At 40.9% G+C, this 26,759-nt stretch overlaps 3 protein-coding genes across 5 annotated transcripts; 1 reads left to right on the top strand and 2 right to left on the bottom strand.

The window, feature by feature from the left end:
* Positions 1 to 870: 870 nt before the first annotated feature.
* Positions 871 to 9,292, bottom strand: tbc1d10ab (TBC1 domain family, member 10Ab). 3 transcript variants are annotated; one of them, XM_071465611.1, is made up of 10 exons: positions 8,616 to 8,930; positions 6,709 to 6,808; positions 5,964 to 6,071; positions 5,634 to 5,740; positions 5,425 to 5,539; positions 5,031 to 5,096; positions 4,327 to 4,516; positions 3,843 to 3,997; positions 3,228 to 3,606; positions 2,232 to 2,372 (listed from the first exon to the last, which is right to left on the bottom strand). In XM_071465611.1, the coding sequence occupies exons 1-9, from the start codon at positions 8,795 to 8,797 to the stop codon at positions 3,232 to 3,234; spliced, it is 1,398 nt and encodes a 465-aa protein (XP_071321712.1). In that variant the 5' UTR covers positions 8,798 to 8,930; the 3' UTR covers positions 2,232 to 2,372; positions 3,228 to 3,231. The 3 variants fall into 3 exon arrangements, with proteins under 3 accessions (XP_071321711.1, XP_071321712.1, XP_071321713.1); XM_071465610.1 differs by having other exon boundaries at positions 871 to 3,606; positions 8,616 to 9,292; XM_071465612.1 differs by lacking the exons at positions 2,232 to 2,372; positions 8,616 to 8,930 and adding an exon at positions 8,998 to 9,148 and having other exon boundaries at positions 3,094 to 3,606.
* Positions 9,293 to 10,628: 1,336 nt separating this feature from the next.
* Positions 10,629 to 20,434, bottom strand: LOC139611191 (protein phosphatase PTC7 homolog). Its single transcript, XM_071465613.1, has 6 exons — positions 19,919 to 20,434; positions 17,521 to 17,700; positions 16,095 to 16,293; positions 14,324 to 14,447; positions 14,086 to 14,215; positions 10,629 to 13,470 (listed from the first exon to the last, which is right to left on the bottom strand). The coding sequence occupies exons 1-6, from the start codon at positions 20,118 to 20,120 to the stop codon at positions 13,412 to 13,414; spliced, it is 894 nt and encodes a 297-aa protein (XP_071321714.1). The 5' UTR covers positions 20,121 to 20,434; the 3' UTR covers positions 10,629 to 13,411.
* A 646-nt stretch (positions 20,435 to 21,080) lies between these two features.
* prnpb (prion protein b) lies at positions 21,081 to 26,337 on the top strand. The gene is made up of 2 exons (XM_071466473.1): positions 21,081 to 21,227; positions 21,788 to 26,337. The coding sequence occupies exon 2, from the start codon at positions 21,795 to 21,797 to the stop codon at positions 23,331 to 23,333; it is 1,539 nt and encodes a 512-aa protein (XP_071322574.1). The 5' UTR covers positions 21,081 to 21,227; positions 21,788 to 21,794; the 3' UTR covers positions 23,334 to 26,337.
* Positions 26,338 to 26,759: the final 422 nt, after the last annotated feature.

Here is a 26,759-nt window from a genome sequence, read left to right as displayed (position 1 = left end):
AATGTCCCCCAAACGCTAGCACAGACAGGTGGGGGGGTGGGGTGGCAGGGTGGAGTTGGGTTGAAAATGGGCGGACAAGCTAGCATTGTTTACAGATAGTGAAAGGCATAAATGATGAGAGGAGCCAGAAATACAAGAATGCTCTAATGACAGGCATCCTCAGACAAAACACACAAAATGCTTCACAGAAATAGAGAAAGCCGCAGTGAAGGCTGCGAGTGGAACCTGACACTGATGTGAAAAAAGTCTGTCATGCCATCTGATTGTTGGGTATATTGAATCTTTCATCTTTGCCACCAAGTGCACTCTCAAAAGACAGAAAACGAGTTGAAGTATTGAGAGATATAAGAATTAAACTGACAATAGGAAAGCACTTTTATCTAAAGGGATTCATTCAGCTCTTACATAAACTGAACAGTGTTGGGGTTTCACTGGTCGGTTAAATTAAAATGTGGAGGAGAGCGTTCTTGGCTGTCATGTTCTTGGACTGCAGCTGAACCTTGTTGAGGAAGAAGAAGAAGAAGAAGAAGAAGAAGAAGAAGGCTTGTATACACGCAGAAGTCTCCATTCAGAGACCAAAGGCAAATGGCTGGGAGAGACGCTGTGGGAATTCACCCTATTTCAGATGCAAATTCCACAAAGAGCTGAAAGAGCCGGAGAAACAGGTGTCCAAGGAAGTGTGCTGCTGCGTGGGTGAGTGAGGGCGGGTGTGAGGGTGCTGAATGATAACACAGGGTGTATTGAAATCCTGCTAGTTCAGTCCAGTCTGTGTGGCACTTCTTCTCTTGTCTCGTTTTTTTTTGTTTGACAGTAAATGCAGGTAAAAAGAGAGGAAACTTGGGGTCAGTATGAAAACAGGAGGATATGATAGATGTGCAAAATTAAAGAGTTTCAAATTTTATTCATTTAAATGTAATTCGGTACAAAAACAGCTTGTACATATGAGAAGTGGATTTTAAACAAAATGAGTATACAGATCAGAAATACAGAGATATAAACTGATTGAAACAGCAGGATCAGCTGCAGATTTACAAGCTCCAGGCTTAATCAATGTTATCTCTTAACAGAACTCTTACAGTGATTAGTAAAAAGAACCCACCAACTAATAGAGGATAATTTTTTTTATATTATTTTGATGAATATTCAAACAGAATCTTAAGAAAGAAAATCAACATTACGTTTTTGGATGGCAAACCACATCCTGTATATCCTGCATCCTTCAGAATGACTGGACTGGAGCTAGTTTTTCTAATCCCTGGTTGAAGCTCAGTGGCACCATCTACGTGACAGTATAGAAAGCTCAGAGTGAACATTTAACAGATGCGCTGCACGTTGGTTAAATGTGTGTTGTGTTCTTGCTACAGATTAGAACAAAATGTTTTAAATCTAAATATTAAAAGCTTCAGAGGACGTGGCAGATAAACAGTGCTTCCTAAGAGTCAGAAAATAAACCCGTAGTGTATACTAAAAAAAAAAAAAAAAAAATCTCCACATTGTTTAAAAATCAACAGATACCCACAACCATTTAACATCACTGATAAGAACTTTGACAGCAAATAATCTGACCCTATAGTTTCACAGGCTATTATTAATGATGCAGTTCCTGGGACTGAGGTTTATGGCTCCCTTGACTTTTAATATCTTGAACTGCTGGAATGGTTTTTAATAGTTTAGTTGGATGTCTACACAAATATCCTTTGCATAAAGGTGCAAAGAAAATCCTAAAAATCATGTGGCACGAGTGTCATATAACTGAGTAACCAAGTGTGTGAACTGACTTTTAGCTACATAAAAGAACTGCATTATTTGTACATTATTTGAGCTTCATATCTAGTTTGTAATTTTTGGATTTTGGAACTGTTTTTAAAGGTTATTCAGAGCAGTTTTGTCAACAAAGATAACACTGCATGCGTCTGGATTTCTTGGTTTTAGGATGAAAATGAAAAATAAAATAGAAAAAGAGAACACAAAAATCTCCCAATGCTGCCTTTTTCCTATATGGTAACATTAGATATCTTTAAGTCTAAGGATCCACAAACATTTTAGCATGATTGTACAAAAACAGCTTTGTATTTGCATTCTTCAAAATCTACCATCGCTCATACATAACATAAATACAAACCCTCTGCTCTCCCAAACTGACAACAATTAAATACTGTATGACAATATGATTGAATAAACTGTTAGAAAAAATACATTTCAAAAAATGCATTAAAAATCTTTGGCTTAGTGTCATAAAATGTCCCTGCACACTTTTTCCTTCATTTGAGAGTCACAGCTTGTGTCAGTTTTTGCTTTCCTGTTGGTCACTGCTGAGGCAGAGAGATGATCTCAGGGCGCCCTCAAGTGTTCAACAACACCAGAGAGAACTCCTGGATAGAGCACAACAGTCAACAGACAATGAAAAAACAGACACTGATAAACTGTGTCTGCACATTAGTGTGAATGACTGAGTCTAGCAAAGCAGGATAAATACAAATCTCTGCGTTGGCAACATACTGACTAATGTAGGCAAAGAGGAAGACTAGAGAGGCAAAGTGCACTAGAAAAGATCTCATCAGTTACGACAAAATCAGACTTCATTTATAACAAAGGAGAGAATCTGAGCATTAATTTGAAGAGGTAAATAACAGCTGTAGCTTTTAGCAGTGAGTTAGTGAATGTGTATCCCTATATGCTCAGTTATATGAAGCTGCATATGAAGTTGCATATGAAGCTGCTGTCGCCATCTGCTGTTGCTCCCTGGCAATGTCATTCTGAGTTCCATTACAGTTTAAAAACCACACCGTCATGCTAACTTTCCATGACTGTACTACTTAGTTAAAAGTACAGTAAATGACAAACAGTATAAATGAAACGACACTGAAAACCTGCTGAGTATTAAAGTGATTGCTTGAAAGTCTGAGAAATGACTTTTTTGCCAGATTTGAAAATGTGATTACTTTCCCAACTTTTCAAAATAATTTTTTAATCCCAATTTTTTTTTTATCCCAATTTTTTTTTAATCCCAACTTTTGTTGAAGTGTCATGTTAGTAGAAATAGTCATTTTGGTAAAACCTGTCTCAGTCATGACTGCTGCAGTGACACTAAGTGATGGAAAGGTTTGTCATGTCACTGACAGCTGTGACATGTGCCAACTGTGACTGAAAACTGTGAAGAGTGTCACTGCTTAGTTAGTAAAGGCTATTTGGAATGATTTTTGTATGTAAACTGGCGTGAAACTCACCCTGCTACAGGTAAGTGTCATGCTCTGCACTGCTCAGACTCTCTTTGGACTCTTGTAGGGTCATGTGTTCGAGGAGAGGTGAGGGGTCACTGGAAGAAGGATTAACTTTCTCCTCCAGTGTCGGGATTGTTTTCTTCTGCTTTTCCTTGTTAGGATTTCTACTTTCCTTTGCGTCCTCTGCCAGGGGAGACTCCACGATGATGGTGGGCCTCTGTCTCAGGTCCTGCCGTCTGGGTGGCTCAGCAGCCATGATGGCCTTGGCACCATGCATCCTGGGAGGGGACTTACAGTGTAGATCTCCACGAGTCTCCTTCCAGCTCCGCAGCTGAGTGTGATGTTCCTTCTCGATGTCTCTCTCAGACACGGATAACTCTATGATCTGAAAGGCAGGGACGGAATGGGTGTGAATAAAACGTGAGTTCATGTCTGGGTTTTTTGGTTGAAGTATTCCAGCAGGTCACAGGTTAAGTCTTTTTATATTGCTGTTCCCACAACCACAGGAGGGCTAAGTCAAAGAGAGATCCTGTACCTAGAAAGGCAGCTGAGTGTGCAGTAGGTGCTGGATCAGAACAATAAATCAGATAAGACAGATCATGACAGTCAGTATAACTGTACCTCGTGCACCAGGAACCTTTCTTGCATGTACTGTGGCTTTATAGCTCGGAGCAGTTCCATCGTCTCATAGAGACCTTGGCAGGTCTTCAGTTTCTCTTGGGATCCCAACATACATTTCAGAAGAACCAGGCCCACCCTGAAGAGGATCTTCACTCCTAAGAAAAGCATCACATCAGACAGGATGCAGCTAGAGAAACAGTCTGAACAGATGATATTTAGATGGATGGGAGGGTTCATGTATTTAACACTTCACTGCTTCTTTAAAGGTGATCATGCTCTAGTGTTTACAGGTAAAACTAAAGGGGATGATGGCCTGGAGGAAAAAATACTGGTATTGTGCATTTAACTATGTAAAGTTTGCTTCATCTTGGGCTTTATCTGTTTCCTGGAGGATATCTTGTTGAAACATTGCTTTACCATGATCACCTTTCTATTCATTTGACATAATAATATATCAGTGAGTAATGTGAGAGTGTCGTCTCACCATCACAAAGGAACATGTCCCAGACACGCAGCACTGAGGCCCATGGCAGAGTCCGAGAGAAGGCACACATGAACCACTCGGTCATGTATAGGATGGGCTCCAGCTTGTGCTTCTTTAGGTGACGGTGGGCCACAGGGGACACCCGTCGCAGCAGAGCGTACAGGATCTCCCCGTCCAGCTGGATCGCCTCCTGTGGAGACAACATGGAACAGCAGTCTGTGAAGAGGGAGAGGGAACAGACTCCTTTCTCTTTGCCTAATCTGATTGTATGATTATCTCGCCCTCCTAGCCTGGTCACCACCTCATGTTATTAGGTTGTTAGTGTATCAGTGTCAAGCTAGAAACACACTGGCCTGACAAATTTCACACCACCACTAGCAACATATTATATGTACTGACTTTATAAACTCAGGTTTAGGCAATTTTATTTATGACACTGCTGTCTGGCTGTCAATAATCAATGTTGGTCATAAATCTTGTGCCAGGTTATTTATGGAAAATCTACGTAAGTGCAAAGATTGAGTGCTATACAGTGGCAGATGTTTATTGTCCTTTGGCTACAATATTGTGGGTGTATTTATGCTCACAATAGACAACAGATTAATTTTAGCAAGATACACAGGGTTCAGGAAGTTAATAACTGACATGACACTATGAATATATAATCTTTTTAAAGATGTTCTTAAGCTGGTCTTATGACATACCAGCCCTGTGCTGTAGTATCCAGGAAGGTATTTTTCACAAATCTGGACAAGAACCCAGAACGCATCCTAGGACAAAGAAAGGAATGACAGCAGGCATTTACTACTTACTATAAAATATGGTATTTAAAGATTTTTAAAAAAATTATGACTATTGATATTAAAGTAAACTATTTTGACAGAGAGGACAGATGTTGACAGAGAAACAGTACTTTAACTGTCAACATTTAAAAATTCTACAGTGAATCTAAAGCAAATGATATTCTTTCACTCTTTTTGACTTTTTATTCCTCTTAACCATCAATCATTAGAGCAGTGAGTATCTAATATCAAGTACAATTTATTCTGTATCAGAGAGAAAACATCTGGAAAGGTTGAATTTCTAGTGTGTGTTCACCTCAGCCGGCATGTGCATCAGGAGAACAGCAGCGATGGGAGCCTGAGCCTGACAATAACCCTCTTCAGGACGATGCAGAGTATAAGCCTTCAGAACGCGAAACAGGTCCTGCTGCCTACATGTAAGAACATGTATAAAGTATGTTCAGAATATACTGTATATTCAGTAAAATTACTGCAGTTATGGGCATCATGAGGGGCAATGCTTACCCATGACCTCCTCTTGCTGCAAACATTTCATGGAAGGGGAACTGTCGATGGAGGTCCCTCTCAATAATATCTACCCATTTGGGATCTCCTGGCTGGTTGTCCAGTTCCTAAAAACACAGAATTTTGTCTTTTTTTTGCAACATTAAACATTACATTTTTGAGTCATTTTTCACCAGCCATTTTTTATTGGCAATTATATAATGAGGACAAATCTGCAACTTAAGGCCTTGGTGAAATTACGAGCCAGGCATTATGTCATGCACATATAACTGACGTAAATGTATGTATACATTATGTCTATTTTGCATCCATTTTCCAACTACAACTGACCTGGAACTTGCCCTGGTTTTGCTCCCTTTTCACCTTGCCCCCAGTGAGATAGAGCCAGGCCCTGCCACGCAGGGATGGAGGGATCCCCTTCTGACAGCGCTCTTTCACCTGTTAGTCAAAACATGCACATGTTACTCAAGAGCCCGCACAAAGCAAGAGAAAGAAGGAATGGGGAAAAGAATCACAGTTCGGAGGACACTGTGAATACTACAGAGTACACCAGTGTGACTATTAAAAGTCTCATCAAAAACTGTTGCGTACTCTCCATCTTGAAAGAATCATCATTTACTCTGAAGGACAAACTTGACGATCCCCTATCATTGCTGTTCTGGAAAAAGTCCATTTCATTTTGAATGATGACTCTCACTCTTCAGACAACCCTTAGGAGATTGGTGGCTATGCTTTCTTTCTTTCCCAGATTCATAAAATGTGTGTGCTTTTCTTTAGATTATCTGTTTATTTTGTGAGCTTTTAACTATGTTCACTATGACTTCCTGTAGTTTCTGTGCTTTGTGTTATTGCTTTTATTTTGTGGGAAACTGAAGCATACAACTGTACCAACTGTGTGAACAATAAAAATATATATAATGAAAAGTGAAACCTGGCGCTAAAACTATGTTCATGCTCCAACAGTCTGCTGCACACTGAATAGACTCCTGCAAAGTGGACTTTGCCATTAGCAGTAATATAAAACCTTATGCTCAGTGAAGAAGTGAAGTCAGATGTCAGCTCAAACATTGCAGACCTTCTTGTGTTTTTTGGCCATCCACTTGTCCCAGCTGTTGAGCATCTCCAGCCATTTTGCCTCCCGCTGTCTTAGCACCTCAATGGGGATTTCTTCAACACTGTGGAGACAGACAATGTCACTGATACGGGACTTTTCATGCAAATTGTTTTCATACAGGCTGACAGAAGTTATACAGTACTCTGTCACTTCCCTGTACTCCCTGTCGTCAGAGGGGGGCGGGACAGGGGCTCATCTCTTCCTTGTCCACTCAGGAAATCTACCCTCAGACAAAACAGCGGAGCACTTGCCATCAGCAGCGAAGTGCAAGGAAAACAGGAAGCTATGGGAGAACTTTCCCCTAGTTCAGTTCCCTACAACCTCCTACGCAAAACATAGACCAATATCTCACTTCACTACAGCACTAGTGAAGATTAGAGCTGCCATTTTGACACATACAGATTTCCTGTGCTGATCCTGAACACAAGCCTGATCTTCTTCACAAACAAATTTTTAACAAATGTAAAGAGCTGACTGACATTGCTTTGCATGCAATAGCTAAAGAAAGTACACAAGCTGTCAATCCCTTATTTCTATATAACGATAACAGAGTGACTTTGCTGAACTAATACATCTAATTTGGGACTGTTTCTTTTATATCTTCAGAATAAAACACAACCTCTAAATGTTTTCCGGCAGATGATGAGCCCAATGAACTCTCTTTATAAAGCCCATTTATAAACAAGGTGAACGAAGTGCTGTAAAATTTTTGAGGCAAAGTTAAAAGTCAGCTGTTTAAGAACAAGTAACAATGTAGGACATTATGCAAGTCCAAATGTTAAAAAAAAGGTCTTTAAGGTTGAACTTTAAGGTTTCATTAGCTGGGGCACTAACAGCTGGTCCAATATCTAAGGGCTTGACCCCCCCCAACCTGTGGTTCCTAGCCTCTTTAGCTTATGTCCACTCAAAAAACAGCAATGTCTACTGGTCAACCGACAGGTTTAATCAGTATGTAATAACCTCAGATGATTATATGTGAAAAATAAATATAATTTGGGGTATCAGAACCACTGGCCTAAATCGTCACCCAACAGCTTTATATCAGAAGACCTCAGGGACCTGATGGAAATTTGAGGCAAGAATGTTTTTTCCATTCTTGCCCATTAACAACAAACATTAAGATAAGATTTAAACAATCAATGACAATCATATTATTTACTACTCTATATAGCAAGTCAAGCACAGAAGTAATGTGGTCTTTGTTATTGGTGCCAGAGGGAAGTTGAGCAAGGAAGGTGGGAACAAGGAATACCAAATATATGACTTTAAAGGGATTACAGTGGTCTAGGTCTGTGGTTCCCTACCTGGAGGCTTGCGAGTTGATTGACAAGATTGGAAATAGGAAACTATATTAAACTAGATACTATACCATACATATTTGTATGATTAAATAGGAGGAAGTTTCCATCTTCATGAATGAAACGTCACTCATAATGTGCTCATAACATATAAAACCTGTTACAAGGCCAGCAGACATTGCTTCGCTTGGAAGGGTCATAGACCAAAAAGGTTGGCAACTATCTGGTCAGGTGACAAGAGGCTAAGCTATAAATCAGGGAATTTACAATCCAGGTGTTTACAATCTGAAATTACCTATCCCTTGTTTATCTTCCTCCAAGTTTATTCAAATGACAGCAGGTCTCTCCACAAGAATAAAAGGACAGTCTGCCTACAACAGTGTGATGATCCTAGCAATTACAAGGTGTTTGTTGACAGCGTGTGTGAATGTGTGTGAGCTCCTTCACCATGTCTTCAGCTGAGTGCAAGAAAAAGACTGCATCTATATTTGCAGTCTGTGGATTCACAGAACACATACTTCATTCTGATGCTAACTATTGGAAATCTGAGTATTATGAAGCCACACTTACAAGTCTCCGGAGTACTGCTGGGCTCCCCCGGTGAATCCGTACTTGTCCACCTGTTCCTGATCGGGTATGGCGTTCCCGTTTACCTCTGTGTCGGATCCATACAAATTGCCTTTCCCATTATCTGTCAGCTTGTCTGTGCTGCCCCGCACGTCAAGTCCATTGCCCTGCTCAGTTTTTGCCATTTAATCCACATTTATCTTAGCAGAAGCTGCCCGTCTACAGTCTGTTCACATAACTTCGGACCAATCTTGAAAGCCTGGCTAACACTTTAAAGCTCTCCATGAAGACGGCCGCCGGTTAGCTAACCTACTGTCACAGCTAGCTACGGTTGCTAGGATGATTCGCTACCTAGCTGCTAGCTTGCTAATGCAAAAACACTTACATTGTTTGTTTCATAGTAAACTTCCCGACTGTGGTCACGTAAATAACGTCTGGGTCACACAAAACGATTTCCTCCAAATGGCCAAACTAGTGAAGAGTCACTCTCGATAAATTGGCACGGTGTCTGCCTGCTAACCCCGAAGCTAACATGCTAGCATCACACAACTGTCAGCTGACACACACCTAGAGAATCTCCGCTGTCAGCAGGAATGTAGGTTAGCTGCTGGGTACAAGGAAGCTGCTGTAGACTAGTAAACAAAACATCCCTGGCATGCTATGACTCTCCACCGCCATCTACTGCTGCACAGTACACATCCAGGTGCAGATCCTACCCCGTGTTGTCATATGGCTTTTGTCGACTAAATTAAATGTACTTAAATGGTTTTATGTACATTTAATCAAGTGTTGTGTTTGAGCTGCTGTAGTGTTTCAATTTTATGCTCCTTTACTCTTCTACACCACTATAAGGGAATATATTCCTTTAACTCCACCAGCTGTGGTTACCAGTGACATTTTACGTTAAACTGGTTTATTATAAAAAAGGAGAGATTAGAGAGAAGTCAAAAAATTGAATGCAAATGTATGTATCAAAAGTTTGTTTTTCCCCTTTCCCTTTCTCAATCATCCTACTATGACTCACATTTACTTGGTTTCACTTTATAAGGGCCCAGCTCCTTGGTTGGGAACCACTGAACTAAACTAACCACAGATCAACCTCAAGCAGCCATAACAATGAAATGCTGCTTACACATTGATGATCAGTATCAACAATGTAATGTAGCAGTCACAGGGGCCAATTTTCTGCAAAACAAGTACTTTTAGTTATTATTTTTATGTAGACTTTGCTGTTAATACCCATGTACTCTTACTTGAGTACAGTTTTGAATGCAGGGCTTTCATTTGTAATATATGTAACATAATTTTTAATTGTAATTTGTAATTGTAAATGGTCATAATGCATATCAGTATGTTTTAGAGTGTTATATTATTATACTGTGAGATTATTGATGCATCAACATGTAAGCAGTATGTTGTATCTGCACAGAGGAATATTTTATTTGTTGATTTATTTGTTAAAAAATACAATATTTCCCTCTGAAATATAGTGCAGTGGAAGTGTGAAACAATAGAAAATGAAAATACTCAAATACTCAAGTAAAGTACAAGTACCTCAAAACTGTACCTTAGTAAATGTACTTTGCTACTTTCCAGGTATATTTGTGGGGATCTATGCAGAGAGCTGGCTTATACTGTACATATATATCTATACGTGTATAAAATGCATACTAAATTCAACTTGAAAAGTCATTTTACACTTTATTTCATTGGATAAACATTATAAAAGACTATGTACTTGCTCTGTTAACATTTCTTTGCCTTGATTCAATATTTGCACTTAAAGTAGAAAATCTAATCAAACAAAATAGCCATAAAATATAAAATCAATCATCAATCATAAAATCAATATCAATTCATGTGAAAAAAAAAATGCATGTTTTACAATCATTCAATTTACATTATAACAGTACTGAGGATTCAGATAACTATTCTCTCAACTACTTACAGCATCTACCCAAACTGAAAAATAAACTGAAGATGAAATCCTTAATGAATGAAAACACTTAATACAAATTTAGTATAAATACTAGATTCTTTATTTAAATATTGTACATATTTTAAAACATATTTACATAAATTAGACCTGCATTGTTACACTCTATATACACTGACATAGGTGTGTCTTTCATATGCACAAACATCGCTTGCTGGAAAGAGGACAATCATACCATACAGACTGCAGAAGCACCTTTGAGAACGGCTTTACAGGAGAGAAAGAACGGGGCAGACTTCATTTACATCAAACACTGGGCAACGTGACTGAGATGAGACAAGCTTGCAATGACAGGAAAGGCCTCTTGATTACAGGAATAGCTATTTGTTAAGGCTGAAACTGTGCTCACCCTCATACCGTAAGTTCACGGCACCATTACCCATCTCAGTACCCCTCCCTCTGCATATAGGTTACATCTCTCTGTCAAATATAGGGCTATCTTTGAAGTAAATACAAGTTCAGAACCTTTGTACACAAAACCATCCTGAAGACAAGAACAGACTACAACTGTGTCAAATGAACACAAATGTGAGATCGTGCCATTAGCTTAGACAGAAAATATTCAATGACTACCATTATGTATATGATGAAGAAGGATCAGTCTTATTTGATTTATGTAAAATGTGGTCATTATTGTGCTGATCCACCACATATATCCATTGTTGGTAGAATCATACTGTCTAATGCAAAACATATGCAGGATCAGTGGATTCAACTACGACAGCAATTGTAGAATTTCTACCATGGCTGTTAAAAGAACAACACAGTGACAATATTGGTCTCCACCAACACAATGTTATCTTCACAACTCGGCTTACAGAGTAGTGCCCTAATCATGTATTTATATATGGCTTTCCTTCTTTGGTTTATAAACCTGTCTAATATTTTTCAGTCACATAACTTAAACCAAGAATATGATACAACCTTTGTTCTCAAACAACTTCAGGCATAGAAAAGACATTTTAATGTTCCTCTGCACATTTCCACCCATAACTCTTGCCATAGCACAAGATCCAGAGCACAAGGAATTTACAGTATTGCTGTATGATGATTAGAACACCAAAGCATAATGACATGCACAGAGAAAATGTGTCTTTGGTGCACCTGCTTTGAAACTGTAAAGACATTGTCCAAACCACTTGGGAGAGCTGTTAGACACAGGGACAGACTGTCATGTCTTTGATTACTGTAATTGGATGAAATCCAGCACACACACACACACGCACACACACACACACACACACACACACACTACAATCATGATGACTATGTTCAAATAAATCACGTAAAGTCATGTACAGATGTCGGAATTACAAAAGAAGCAGCAAACAAATGTAAAGGGAAATAAGGAACTGAGGAAAAAAAAGAAATCTGACACACTCTCTCTCACACACACACACTTTTTTTTTTAGGATAGCTGGATCTTTTTATCATCCACACATCATGTCAGGAGACACTTCAAACTCTTACTTTTAAAACTAAATAACATTAAAAAAATACATATTTTCTTTTAAATTCATGCCTGACCTATCATTGCAATTGTAAGCATTCCCAGATGCTAGCTTTAGCTTTGTGAGACAACAAATATTAACATTGAATACACCACACATTCCAATAACAGCCTCTGTACCCCACACACACACACACACACACACACACACACACACACACACACACACACACACACACACACACACACACACACACACACACACACACACACACACACACACACACACACACACACACACACACACACACACACACTTTTTAACATCCTTCCTACCACACAACTGTACCAATCAATCTCAGCAAATATCATCTTGTTCATATCAGCGAGTGGAAGTGTGGGATTGATAAAGCTCACTTCAAGATTAACATCTATACAAGAAAAATAGATTTATGAATTCATGTGTACATCTTCCACAACAGTAACGAAGTAGCTCTTTGCTTCAACAAACAAAGCAAAGACATCAGAAAGGCCGGAACGCAGCCCTGAAAACAGAAATATTTACATCTTATCAGGATGTGTGCACCGACAGATCCCTCAGCCAAGTGACAAGACCTGATTAACCTTCACATGTGAGCTCTGACAAGTGTTACGGTCTCTCTCTACAGATTTCTTTGATCTGTTTGATCGGTCTCTCTCTACAGATTTCTTGATCTGATCGAGTTAGCTCTGCCCCGCTTAAACATTCCTAAATCCAACTCTTATTCTTCTTTCTCCGGTAACACCCACCCACTCCCAACATCAGCTTCCTCAGTCCATCAATATGTTTTGTTCAAATACATTTATAACATGGTACAGATTAACAACTGGGACAACAGACACAGATTAGTCGACTATCAATACTCTAACAATCCAAAACCACGGCTTTCTCCTCTTGTAACGCTTTTTATACACAGGGGCGACCAGATTTTAAAACCCCTAGTTAATCCAAACTGTTAAACACTAAAAAGTGTTGATGTCACACAATGAGACATGGCACACTGAATCATCCCTCAGCCCACTTTACTCGGCCTCTCCAGTATCATGATCAACATGAAGATGCCCTAGCTACCTGCTTCCCCTCAACCGTTTGAGCACCAAAACAAAACGGGGGAAGAAAACAAAATGTTAGATGGATGGACGTTAGTCCCGCAGCAAGGAGTGTGTGTTGTGTTGGTGGGCTTCTCCAATCGGCCCACAGGACGCAGTGCATTTTGGGAGGGCTGCAGGTGGAAGACTCAGGCAGATGGGAAGGAGGGATCAGCCCCAGAGAAGCGCACAGACACTCGTGCATACACACATACACACACACTTTTAGTCTGTATATTCAGCCACAATGGACAGCAGCACCGTGATATCATCTGGCTTCCCTCCTGCAGAAAAAGAAATAAGAGAGTGAGGAACCGTGCCAAACCTGTAACAGTGCAAAGAAGGGCTGCAATGCTAGCTGGAACTCATGATCACAATGTGCTGAGAGCACAACATTTCTCTGTCTATTTAGCTTTGGTCTGTACAAAAGGAAACTAAAGCTGTGGATGAGGTCCAAGAAAAAAAACAAAAAAAAACCAAAAAAAAAACCCCTTCATTTTGTGTCTTTCATCTTCAAATATCATGCATACTATTTTAATTATCATTTTGTTCATCTTAAATTTCAGACAATTTTTGAGGACATCAAAACTTTTTGCAATATGTTACCTCTTATTCATGTAATTTACAAACAAACACAACATTTATGCCGTCTATGATGAGTTTGACAATAATATATACAGTATATTCACTTAAAAATGTGTGCAGAAGCAAATCAAACACCAGGAATTTCAGTTAAAATTGACAAGCATTGGCAGGGGAAAAGATTAAGAATCTATTTTTCAAAGTTGTCCATTTTGATTTAAAAAAAAAAAAAAAAAAGGACCATCTTAGTCTCATTTAGTTACATATTAAACAGTGTTATAAAGAGAAAACACAGCCTCTGAGCACAGTTAACTTACCTCTTACATTCAGGCCATTGTCACAGGCAAACTGTGCAAAAGGAGACATATAGTTCGGGTCATAGGCAAGGTCGTGAGCTTGCTTTGCAATGCTCTGTGCAGTCTGCAGGATGCTGTCATAGTTGGTAGTCTGGATCAAGCAAACATAAAAAGCATTAAAATGTAAAAGAAACTGCATGTGTATAACTACATACAGTATGCGTGACAGTGTGAATGTGTATATATTCTGAAGTCAGACCTTAAGTTTTTTGAGCTCCTGAAGAATCATGTAGTCTGGCATGTTGTCAAAGAGGCCATCGGTCGCTGTTAGGATGATGTCACCGAGCTGCACGTCGAAGGAGGAGCTGTCAGCTGCTTCAGGACTGGAAGAAACAGGGGGCACGGCAAAGTCAGTCACAAGCGGCGCCTGAGCTGCTGTCAACAGTTTCCAGTATGGAATTAAGCGGGTCACTCTGCCAAATCTTAAGGGTGGACATGGCGTGGGCGTTTAATCTGACAGCTGACTCGGAAGCAGCCTGCCCTGCATGTCCTTGCCAGACGCAGAGAAGTCCTCTTGCTTGCACTGGCACCTTACCCAAGACTCAAATTTTATTTCCTCAGAGCCTTTAACAGTATGTTCCTGCTTGGTATGTAGGGTTTTTATTTTAAGGTGACATACCATAGAGCCGCAAAGAAGGAAAGGTCTGCTTGTTGATTGCTAAATCTTAAACTTTATCTCACACCAGATAAACCAGATTAAACCAGTGAGGGGAAAAATGATTCAAAAACAAGACCTGGAAAATGCTCCAAATGGATTACAAAAGGTTTATCCCTTCTTAATCAAGCTGAATTTGACCAGAATCAATGCAGTGAACCAGTGCATATTCAGTTGAGGCAGTTGTCTGCAGGCAGAAAGGAACACATTTGTAAAGGTTACATGTACTGTATAAAGAATGACTTGTGTTGCAGGTCATCAAAATTAGAATAACCCAGCTGACAGAAGACAGCCTGTGTCAACTATGTACCTGCAATACTTATACACACATGGCAAAGAAGGTCAAGATACATGACAACAACACACCCAATCTGCTGGACCAAAAATTTCTTTAGAGGAGGTAGAAAGAAAAAAATGCAGGAGAGTACTAAATCTTACATCCTATCTGTGTTTGTCTTTTCCACTTGTGTGTCTCAGTACACCATGCTCTCACGTCTGCTACAGACCGAGCTGTGAAAGACTGCACAGGGCTGTTTGGAGCCACAGAATCACATTACTTAGCACAACATTAGCTGACAGTAGTGTGCTTAAAGCACCATAACGTTCTTGTGGCAATAAAAACAAGTTTATGTGAAAAGCTACAAGCCATTTTGCAATTTCTAACTGATACTCCATGTTTCCCATCTTCTTTTCCTACTATAATAATACGTTTGCATGCACACATGTACATGTGTTGATGAATTTTGTATTTTGTTAGGTTGTGATCACAAAGATGAATGCATGTTTACCATTACAAGACACTGAAATCTTAACAACAACAACAACAAACTGGAACAGGAAATGATGAGGGGATTTTCCATGCAGGTGATAAAATAAAAGACGATCATGTGGCCGTGCAGAGGCGTAGCCTAGCTTGGCCAGCAAACCTGTGTACACCTGCACACCCTGTGGAATGTGACGCAAAGCATCTCAGGTCTTGTTTTTTCTTCACACATTGTAGGAAAGTCACGTTTGCTGGCCACGTGAGAGGATGAACATAAGATAAACATCTGTTTTGCAAAATTGCATGCACACTCATAACACTCAGAGGTTTAAAGATGGACGAGCTAGTAGCTCTGCAATAAAACGAAAAGTTTGATAAGAGCAAATTAACTTTCACATTTCCCTGATCCACTTGTAGTAAAGGTAACCCCTGTAGTTTGTTGTAAAGCTACCAGTATCACCAGTGTCTCTACAATACGGCTTTATTGTTTGTCTTCTTCAAATTGCCTTCACACATGACTTGCAATGATGTAACCAACACTAAGCTACTGACCTGTCACTGAGCACCACTCCTTCAGCTCCCGGAGGAGCGATGGACAGCTGGAACGGTGTGTTAAAATAGTGCTGTTGCTCGTCTGAGCGGTGAACCACCTCTCCTCCCCGGACCACCAGAAAACCAGAGTCACCAAGGTTACACGTGTGTAGTCGGTGACTCCGTCGATCCAGAACCACGATACAGGCGGTGCTGCTCCCTAACAAACAAATAGGAGAGCAAAACAACAATAAAGTTATAGATATGTATACAGGGAAGTTGAAAAGAAACATATTTCAGTTTGAGAATACTGTGGCACCACAGTGAAAATACAAACAGTTCCAGTTTGTAAAGATTAGAAAAAAAAAAAAAGAAGTAGAGTCTGGATGTGTGTTTTGTTTCACTTTCAAGAGAGCGTGACTGCTGCCAAACCAGTGCATCACTGCACCTTTCTTGTTAATCTGACGCTTCCAAAGTGGCTGGGTGATTATATTATATTATTATGCAATTCACAACTGTTCTCACATCAAAAGAGAGAGAGAAAGAAAACAGAAGACACAGGCCAAAGTCTTTGCTTTTCCCAGATCCCCAGTGACTGTGGCTTTACAAGCCAATAGTCCCAGTAACCTTGAACAAGGAAGGTCAAACACAGACCTTGTCACCGCTGCCTAAAATAAGAGTGGACCATTTGACAAACATAGTGTGGGGGAGGAGGTTAACATTTAGTGTCTGCACTGGCTGCGGGTCAGGGATACTGAGTATAAGAAGAAATGTGACCTTGGTCACATGTTTGACATGGCCATGCTTTTAAAATCAGTTCAGTCCTCCAGCAGTGTCAGTTACAGATGTACTCCTGACCTTTTGGAGGCCTCTGGTATGAGGCAAAATGTTCAAACTGCTGAACCCCGCAAGGTCACTGAGTCTGAACTTTCAAGTGGTGGTATAACAAAATACAGCCTGATCAAGTTAGTTAGTTACCTCACAGGTATTACATCACTCAGTGGGATGCAGGTCTAAGCCTAAAATCAATGACAACCACCAATCCTCATGTAATACAGTAAATATGTGAATACCACACAAAGTACTACGCTTTGTGAAGCTGCAGTTTTGTACCCAAACAGATGTTAAAAAAAAACAAAGCAAACAAAAACCCCTCCCTCATCATATGTACTATGATTATCTGTCTTCTTTGCATGTTTCTCTGTCCTTGATGCCCTTTTCCGCCAAGTTAGTGAAAGAAATTTTGACATGCAATTTAAAAAGGAGATAAGTTCTGTCTTGAATTATAGTAACATGTTATGCAACTCACTACGCGAGGTAACTACTCACAGACTGACTCATCCTGCAGCTGTGTTATTTTTTTTCTCAGAGTATGGCTGTTCACATGGGAAGGATGACTCACTCCACCACAGACCATAACATACCTTGTGTGTGTGTGTGTACTCACCTAGCAGGGGAACTTTGTTCTGGAGAAGCTCGTAGTATCCAGAGGTCAGAATGCCCACTGGATAACTGGGAGTGAAGCGTCCCTCCTTCACAAGTCGCTCACAGGTTCTCATTAAAGTGGCAGAGAACTGAGACGGGTCAACGCCATAATCGCGCCAACCACCTACGCCATCTGCTACACCTGACAGACAAAATGGGAATAAAAATGTCAATTTTGTCATCGTTTCTGTGCTCACACACCCCTCAAAACTAATGCTAGCATTTTAATATTGAGCTTCTATAGCGTATCAATAGGTCAGTGGACAGAAAATTAATTTTTCAAGCAAAAGTGCCAAACACTGTCTGATTCAAGGTTTGTTGCTACTGTGCAATATTGTAACTGCGGTGGCAAGTACTTTATCTGCAGAGGGTAATATCAACATGTCTTGCGTATATTTACAGGTCTATACTGATAATGCTGCAAGTTCTTCCCTCTCCTGTCAGTGCCATTGCTTTGGTGATTTTCAGTGATTCCCTCTTGCAGACATTTGTCAGACTGCTTAACATGAATGTGTAGATTCACGAGTGGGTCACAAGTGAGTTGCAAATGGTGCCTTCTGGTTAAAAACCAGTAGAATGTTTTTATTATTATTGCTGTTCAATCTATATCTTAATTATCTAGATTACGTCCGTTTTAAAAATGTTAGCTCCTAACTGGTTGTCACACAGGTCATATACCAGCTGAATATTCTCACCGTTCAACAAACTATGCAAATGATTATGACTCATGAATACATACAGACATAATCTCTTGTCCTAAAATTTCACTACCAAATGAATCCATTTAAGTTAGTACTTGTCAGAAGCTGACTATGTGATTGGTCCGTCACCATCAGTGGTGGTGGTGTAACAGTAGAGTGACTCTCATCTGTGTATTAAGTCTAAAAGCTATACATTTAAGTAAACACACTGTGAGGTGCAGCTCAACTGCACTCAGAAGTGAAATGAAACAGTTTATTTATGTCAGCCCTGTTTGTACAATCCTCTGAAACATACAAATTCCTCAAATCCTCTAATTGAGATGGAGCTCTGCACCATCCAACATCAAAAAAAAAAAAAAAAAAAAAAAGAGGAAAAAAACCCATCAACATCAACAAAGCTTTTGTTTACTTCTTTTGAATTGGAATTACTGGAAAATCTAAGAAGTGGGACAGGCAGAAAATGCTTATAAAGACAATAATATCCTGTTACACATTGTGAAAACCCACTTCTTGGAGCACTTGGATCTCTGTTGATCACTCTGTTGCCCCTCTGATTGGTAATTCAGTCATTTCACTGATATGTCATTTTTTAAAAGAAAAATAACTAAATATTGTATGATATTTGAAACGCATATTGCAGTGTTTCCGTGCCCTGTGAGGAACACATTAATACCGGCTTCTTTTCATGAAGTACTCTCAAATAAGAAAGTGAAACAACATGATACAGCCTGGGAATCTCCGCAAACCTCCCAATTGTGCTTCTGGATTAATGACCACCATCCAATTACTGCTATCCAGGCCACAAGCCAAGGGTTTTTCTTTCTTTTTTTTAAGCTGTCTTGATAGTTTAGTACAGACTTCACCACCCACCACCGCACCACGTTATTTCTGATTGCCATGTGTAAACATGTGAAGCCCTGAGGGGGATTTAGTTCCTCAGAGCTGGCTATTTTTACTTCACACCATCAACCCAGACATTTAGGACTGTACATTGCGTGAAAAAAATAAAACACTTATTTATGTATTTTTTTTAAGTGTCGACAAGCCACATGGTTATTCGAGCATTTGGCTGTTTACCTTCATGACAGCTGAACAGTGAGGACAAAGCAATCACACTCAGCTAAGCTAAGAGGAGACAGTATTAGCAATATGGCTGCCTCCATGCTCAACCATTCTGACCTTTGCAAGACATTGTAGTGCTCAGTCTGAGAAGCTGTAAAACGATCCTTTTCCAACCCTGTCCACCTTTAACGGTGGATATCTCCATCCCCTAATTTAATGCGCTTCATGTCTTGCGTCGCCGCCGCGTATTCTGCAGCTTGAGCGCATCTGGGTGAAAGGTCATCCGGCGTTTCGCCTCAAAACCCACCACATAAATCAAAGTCAGTGCATGAAATTACACGACTGGGAGTGTAACGCAAAGGCCGAGCTATTGTAAGCATCTGCCTGGCTTTGAGTTAACCTGACATAGCCTCTGCGAAAGAGCGGAGGGGGGGGGGGGGGGGGGGGGAGTCGTGGCTCTGTTTTTGCAAGGGGTGGGGGCTGTTGTGTTTTCATCCGAGTGGTCGGTACACGTGTTAGGCTAGCTCACTGAAGGTCACCCGAGCACAGAGGGTGTCTACAAGCCAGTTACAGCGCTATACATGCCGTGGGGCTTACCCAACACATCGGCGGTCCTGTGCCGCGCTATGAAGCAGGCATCGTCCCCGTAGCACATCCCTTTCTTCAGGATCCCCTTGCGAAAGTCTTTGCCGAAGCCACAACTGGCGGTGATCAGGCTGTAGTCCCGACCGTCCGTCTGAGAGAGTCCGCCCAGGACAGCCCTGGCTACCAGTCTGCCATAAGACAGTACAGATAACATCCCCCGGCTAGGAGCGGCCCCGTCTTGATGTGAGCCCCCGACACGCTGGTCCTCCTCTCTTTCTCCCCGGCCCGGCCGCCTACCTGCTCGGCTACTTCTTCGCGTCAAGACCCGGCGGTTTGTCTCTATCCGTCCATGCGACACCGACCGGCCCGCTTCCGTGAAATAGTACCGCTGCCCCAGACAGTTGCTCTAACCTCGCATGAAAACGCCACCGTCCGCCCGGGCTGTTTTCCGTGTGGTTTAGGTCTCGGGTGTAAACGCGGCTCCTCCGCTGAGCTCTCCCCTTCCCGACATGTTTCCCCCGGACAGAGAGCGCAGAGCGGCGGCTACATACGGGTGCTTCGCCGTTTACAAGCCTGACGTCACGGCCAGCGGGAATCATCCAATGACAGAGGCGCTCTCTCGACCCACGGGCAGCTGATCCTGGACCAGCTGCGGCCCACTTACACCCCCCCCCCCCCCCCCCCCCCCCTTGATCTTTGGCGCCCCCCTAGGTTGGGAACCATTGGATTAGTCGACTGACAGACTGATTTACAAATATTTTGATAATTGATTAATTGTTTAAGTCATTTCTGCGGCTCCTCAAATGTGATTTGCTGGTCCCTCCTTGTTTATAAACTCAAATAAACTCAACATCTTCGGTCCTTTTTTTATTACATTTATTACACTGAGCAATTGCATCCCCAGTCTGGTACCCCACCTCCCCAAACCGTCCGTCTCCTCACAAACCCCAGTTTAACCTCTGCATGTGTGGCATCACAAAAACATCTTTGAAAGTGCAACCCAGTGATAGCACTGAGTGATAATATGTAAATAAAAAATAGTAAAATAAAATAAAGGAGTTAAGTTAGTTTCAATTTGGTGTGCATAAAATAGGTGGTATTTAAACAAACATTTTTTTGGGCTCCATGATGATTAAGCAGCAAGTGGTTTTCCCACCTCCGCCCCTACAGAGTACTTACTGTGTATCAAAACGAGCGCTCCCCATCTAGACAGACACAGCCTGAGAAAACAGCCCGCAACGGAGCTGAGGGAGGGACGGAGCACAACAACGCAGCACAGACGAATTAGCCTCGATTCATCCAGATAAACCGTTACTCCACGGTAAGAAATGACCAAAAATTGAGTCATATTTATCAATGATGATATTTGTCTTTATGAGATTTTTATTAGATTATTCGACGAGGGGGCGAAGCGCAGCACAAGTCAGTCAGCCTATGATACAATTTAGCGGTGTTTAACAAGGCGAACAGACAAAATGTTGGTGATGCAGTGATTATCACTCACTGTAGATGACTGAAGATAAAACATATCATCGTTCACTCAAAGTGATCATGGCTGGCATGTTGATGCGATTTTTTATTTATTTATTTATTTATTTATTTATTTTTAGATTAACCGAATGATGAGAGAATAATAAGAGTTTTCTAACCGGATATTTTTGAAGATTAAGTAGGACACTCGTTTTGAGGGATTGGATGAGACCGTTTGATGGTACATGGACTATAGAAGATTGTAAATGGATATATAATAATCCATCGTTGCTCATGCCAGTCATAATTAAATGAGACGGTAAGGTAGGCTGTTTTGCATGTCATGCTCTAGGAGAAAGAACATGTAAAGCACTGTTTTTATAGTGTTGTTTTTACGATCCTCATTTGTAGGGCCAAGATGGGGAGGTTGTGCGAGGTGGCTGTTGTGTCCCTTCTTATTATGTCTCTCCTGAGCACTGATTCCACATGGGCTAAAAAAGGCGGTGGCTTCAGCAGCAAGAAAACCTCGTCCTCCAGCGGCAGGAGTGGGACACAGTCAAAACCCTCCCAGTCCCAGCCAGGAAACTATCCCCGACAGCCGCAGAGTCCCAATCGAAACACCAATCCTTACCCTTCTGGTGGAAGTTACCCTTATCCTGGAACAGACAACAGAAATCCAGGAGGATATCCCAGACAAAACCCAGCAAGTTATCCAGGAGCTGGTAGTAACCCCAACCAGTATCCTGGCAGAGCCAATCCTGGAGGTTATCCAAACCAGAACCCTGCAGGTGGCTATCCTGCTGCAGGTGGAAACCCAGCCGCTGGAGGGTATCCTAACCAGAATTCACCCGGTGGGGGCTACCCAGCAGCAGGTGGTTATCCCAACCAGTATCCTGGCAGAGCCAATCCTGGAGGTTATCCAAACCAGAACCCTGCAGGTGGCTACCCAGCAGCAGGTGGTTATCCCAACCAATATCCAGGCAGAGCTGGTACCAACCAGGGAGGATATCCTAACCAGTACCCAGCTGCAGGAGGTTACCCAGCTGCAGGAGGCTACCCAGCTGCAGGAGGCTACCCAGCTGCAGGAGGCTACCCAGCTGGAGGTGGTTATCCTAACCAGAGTCCAGGCAGGGGAGGTTTCAGTCCAGGCGGGTACCCATACCAGTATCCAGCAGCAGGTGGTTACCCAGTCAGAGGTGGGAATACAGGACAGGGTTGGGGTCAGCCTGGTGCAAATCCAGGGGGGTACCCTGGTGGAGCAATTGGTGGTTACCCCAACTGGAACCCAAATAATAAGATCCTCAGTCCCCGCTTTGGTGGAGGAGGCTATGGATATGGTGGTTATGGGATGGGAGGGTCTCCTTTCTCTCATTCTGTGCAGAGTATGGGGTTCAAGCCCAAGTCAACAAGTTTTGCCAAAAAAGCCATGGTGGCTGCAGGTGTTGGTGCTGTGGCCGGGATGGCTGTTGGATATGGACTAGGGCGCTTCCCTCGACCGCATTTCAATTTCCACAACCCCCAAGAGGAGTACTATTACAATAACTACATGTACCGCCGTTACGGCTCCCGCTCCACAGATGAAAAAGACTATGGCCGTGATTATGTCTACAAGCCTCCACCTCGGGCAGAGTCCTACGACGACTTCATGGGTCGCTGTATGAATAGCACTGACCCTCTGAAAGAGAAAGACAGCAGCTCTCCCACTCCTAAGAGTGGAGGTGATGAGGAAGATGATGACACCGTCAGCATTGAGGAGATTGGATACCCAGCACTAATAGAGCAAGTTAAGACCCGACGCTGTGTTGAGAAGTACATGGTTTATTCTGAGCGCTTTCTGCAGGAACGAAAACCTGAGCAACAATTCCAGCCCAGTCGCAGTAGCCCCCTGAGCCATGGGGTGATTCAACTTTTCACCTCCCTCTTCATGCTTCTGTCCAGCGTGCTCCTGCTCCAGTGACAACAAATAGCCTTCCTTTAACCATACCCCAGATGGGTTACTACTTCCCCCATTATATCTGCATGTCCCCGTCTGCTAATGGATCTTATCTCTACATCGCAAACCATTGCTGTATACCTACAAGCTCTTTGAGTTCTATTTAGTCAGCCATTGAGTATCCACGCAGAAAACTAGCGAAAGAAACAAAATGTACACGTATATAAGTAAGGAGTACATTTTATGAGGCTGCAGTCAGGTTAAAATCCCAGTTTGATCGTCAGTTTTGTGTTGGATAAGCTGCACTGTTTTTTTTAGTTTTTTTTTTAGTTTTTTCAAGAATTAATTTTGCACTTTGAGCACTGAAGGCATAGAAAACAGATTCAGGGTATTTTAGTTCAGTTATTGTGACAGTTTATTATGACAATATATCTATCCATCCATCCTTTAGCTATACTGCTTATGCTTATGGGGTCACGGGGGGGCTGGAGCCAATCCTAGCCGACACTGGGCGAGGGCAGGGGACAATATATCTGCTGTGTAAAATAGGAATGTGACATTAGGAGTTTTATATTGTATATGTAGGCTACAGATAATCCATTGATGCTTTCATCTGTACTGGAAAATTAAACAGACTAACTTTTTAATTGGTGAAATACGCTTAATCAAAAGGAAATTGTCGTTAGATATAAAGAAAAAATCATAATTTGGCAGTGGGAACAAAATCAGAGTTAATTCCACAATTGAATCTGGCAACGGTTTTCTTAACATCCAGTGGCAGTGATAAGGTTTCATGTTTGGCTGTGCATTGTTGTCAGATAGACAAAGCCTTTAAAAGGCCACAAGACTGGCCATGTGTTTGGTTTGGTTCAAACATTATCCCTAATGATGTTTACATATTGCAAGATGAAAAAATCCCGAGGGATTCCTCGGAAATCATTATTAAGTCAGACTTCCCACATGCCCTCCAAATTTGTAAACATCTTTCAAATGTACTGGGAGATATTGGAGTTTATCTTTTGGAAAACTGAGGATTTTCCCATTGACAGTTTTTTAAAAATTATAAATAGTTAAAGGTGCTATATTTAAGTTTTTTGCTGTTGCTACATAGCTAACGTTAACATTTACAGTTCAGCATCAAACTTCGCCAAGAGCAGCGGAAAGCAACAGCAATGTTAACTCGTGTTTTGCATCCATTTCTATCACTTCTATTTTCTACAGCTAAACAGCTAGCCCCAGTCCATCTCATCTCTCGTAAACACAAGGTGCGTTTACGAGTTAAAAGGTTAGAATGAATGCTACAGTGACTCACTATCACTCTTGGGAAGCGACCATGATCACCGCTGTCACCTGTTCCTGGCAAGAAGTCACATTTGGACGCAGAGAAAATTTAGATAGAGCACCTTTAAACACTTGAGTGATAAAAATCAAAATAAAGGTGAAGACATCCTCACATTAAGACAAGGCTACTCGCTCTCAGGTACATGGTATTCACACATTATTTAGTTTGTTGTTCCGCTGCCTGTAAGGTCCTAGACTGCATCTAATGGTTCTTGACAGAAAGGAGGCATCTGTCCATATACGCCTTTTGATGTGCAGCATGATACTATTAGTGCTGCTGCTCCCTTGCCTGCAGCTGTTGAGCATAGAAGATGCATTTGTTGATTACAGTGTCTGATGCTTTTTACTCTGTGCAGTACTTACTTGTTGAGACCATGGATTTGACTTGGGTTTTGAACAGAGGCAAATTCAACAACTCTGCTATGTCTTTGTACCGTCACTTTACTCATCACACGCAGTCTCTTCCTGTCCACAGTTGGACAAGGTTAACAAAGTGGAAGTGCTGGCACAGGCTAAAAATTGCCTGGAAACAGTGGAAGCTACAGAGCTTGTTGTACATGAATATTGCTTTCCAGACTTTCCAGGCCCGAGCTGGTCAGGACATCACTGCATCATCCTCTTATTGTTTTCCTCTTGCACAGTTAGATGGTCATCAGGTCAGTTGTTGGTGGGTCTGTAAATACCTCTGCTTGCATTTCACAAACTTTAGCCTCCCCTGGCTGTCATGATGCGTCTCTCTCAAGTAATGACTCTCCTTTTTGACAGTTGCGTTTAGTGCTATTTCCTACTGTGGTACTGTATTTCCTTGTGTTTGTTGTTATTTTACTATTCCAGCTTGTTTTCATTTTTCTAATTCTTTCTTTCCCTTTAAGTTTTGTAAAGCACTTGGTAGCTGTGTTTAAAAAAAAATGCTACTTTAAGTTTGCAGGCCAGTATTGCAATTTTCAAGGGATTTCACTCAAGTAAATGTTGAGTTTAAAGAAAGAAACGTGACTGTTCATTTCAATCAGCTGTTTTGACATAGTGTATTCAGTTAAGTCTGTGTTTTATGAGGGTCACACACACAATATTTAGTGTGTAATAATTTGTATGTAACGCCAAAATGAAGAATCAAGTGTGTTGCTGTCCAAATACTTTCAAACCATACTGTCCGGTATACCTGGAAGTGATCGTATGCACCCTTTTATTGTGATGACTCTTTATTTTGTTCTTACCCAGCCAGTCCTACTTGATATTTCTTTCAATCTTTTAATCTGCCGGTTAACTGGTTTCCATACTCCACCCAGGGTTTTACCCTTTCATTTTTATTGATTCTGGCAAAATGAGTTCAATAAGCAATTTGACATTTTCATACTATTTAGGCTGTTGAATATCTGTAAAGTGCACTTATTTCCCTTTAGGACTGGATATTCTGTAACTGCACCACACGGGGAGTATACAGACACCTGTGTGAGTTTTCTGGTTTTGACAACTAAAGATTTTAAACATCAAATAACAAGACTAATATGATTTAACATGGTCATGAATGTTTATGTGTTGAATAAAATAAATAACAAAATAATGGCTTTTCTCCGTAAATAATATTTTTTCACGAAAACACTATCACATATTCTCATTTATAATCTTTAAAATAAGGACATTTTTACATAAAAACATTTAAGTGTACAATAAACTTCCTTTATTTGTATTCATCTCTCCATTTTGATTTGCACAGTTTCTGCTATTTTATGGACCACTTGTTTTTAATACAGCAAATCAACAGTTTCTGGATCAGGAAACTTTTCTAATCTTACTGATTCACTGAGCAGTTTGATAGATTTTGTTTAATCAAAAAAGTTAGTTGATTGACAGAAAAATTCAGTTAATTTATAACATAATAGTTTTAAACATTTGACGGTTCCAGCTTTTTAAATTGGGAAATTGGCTGCTTTTGTAAATTTAATATTTTTGGGTTTTGGACCGTTGCTCAAACAAAACAAGACATTTGATGACTTAGGGAAACACTGTCATTTGTATTCACAGGCATTTTTCACTGTTTTCGAATGATTAATTGACCAAATAATTATTTGTGAAAATAACTGGCAGATAAATTGATAGTGAAAATTATCA

The sequence above is a fragment of the Trachinotus anak genome, unplaced genomic scaffold (assembly GCF_046630095.1).
Source record: "Trachinotus anak isolate AG129_WGS33_773 ecotype Australia unplaced genomic scaffold, CSIRO_AGI_Tana_v1 ptg000028l, whole genome shotgun sequence".
NCBI lineage: Eukaryota > Metazoa > Chordata > Actinopteri > Carangiformes > Carangidae > Trachinotus > Trachinotus anak.
The sequence above is the reverse complement of the archived record's forward strand: the minus strand, read 5'-3'. Positions and strand labels throughout refer to the sequence as shown.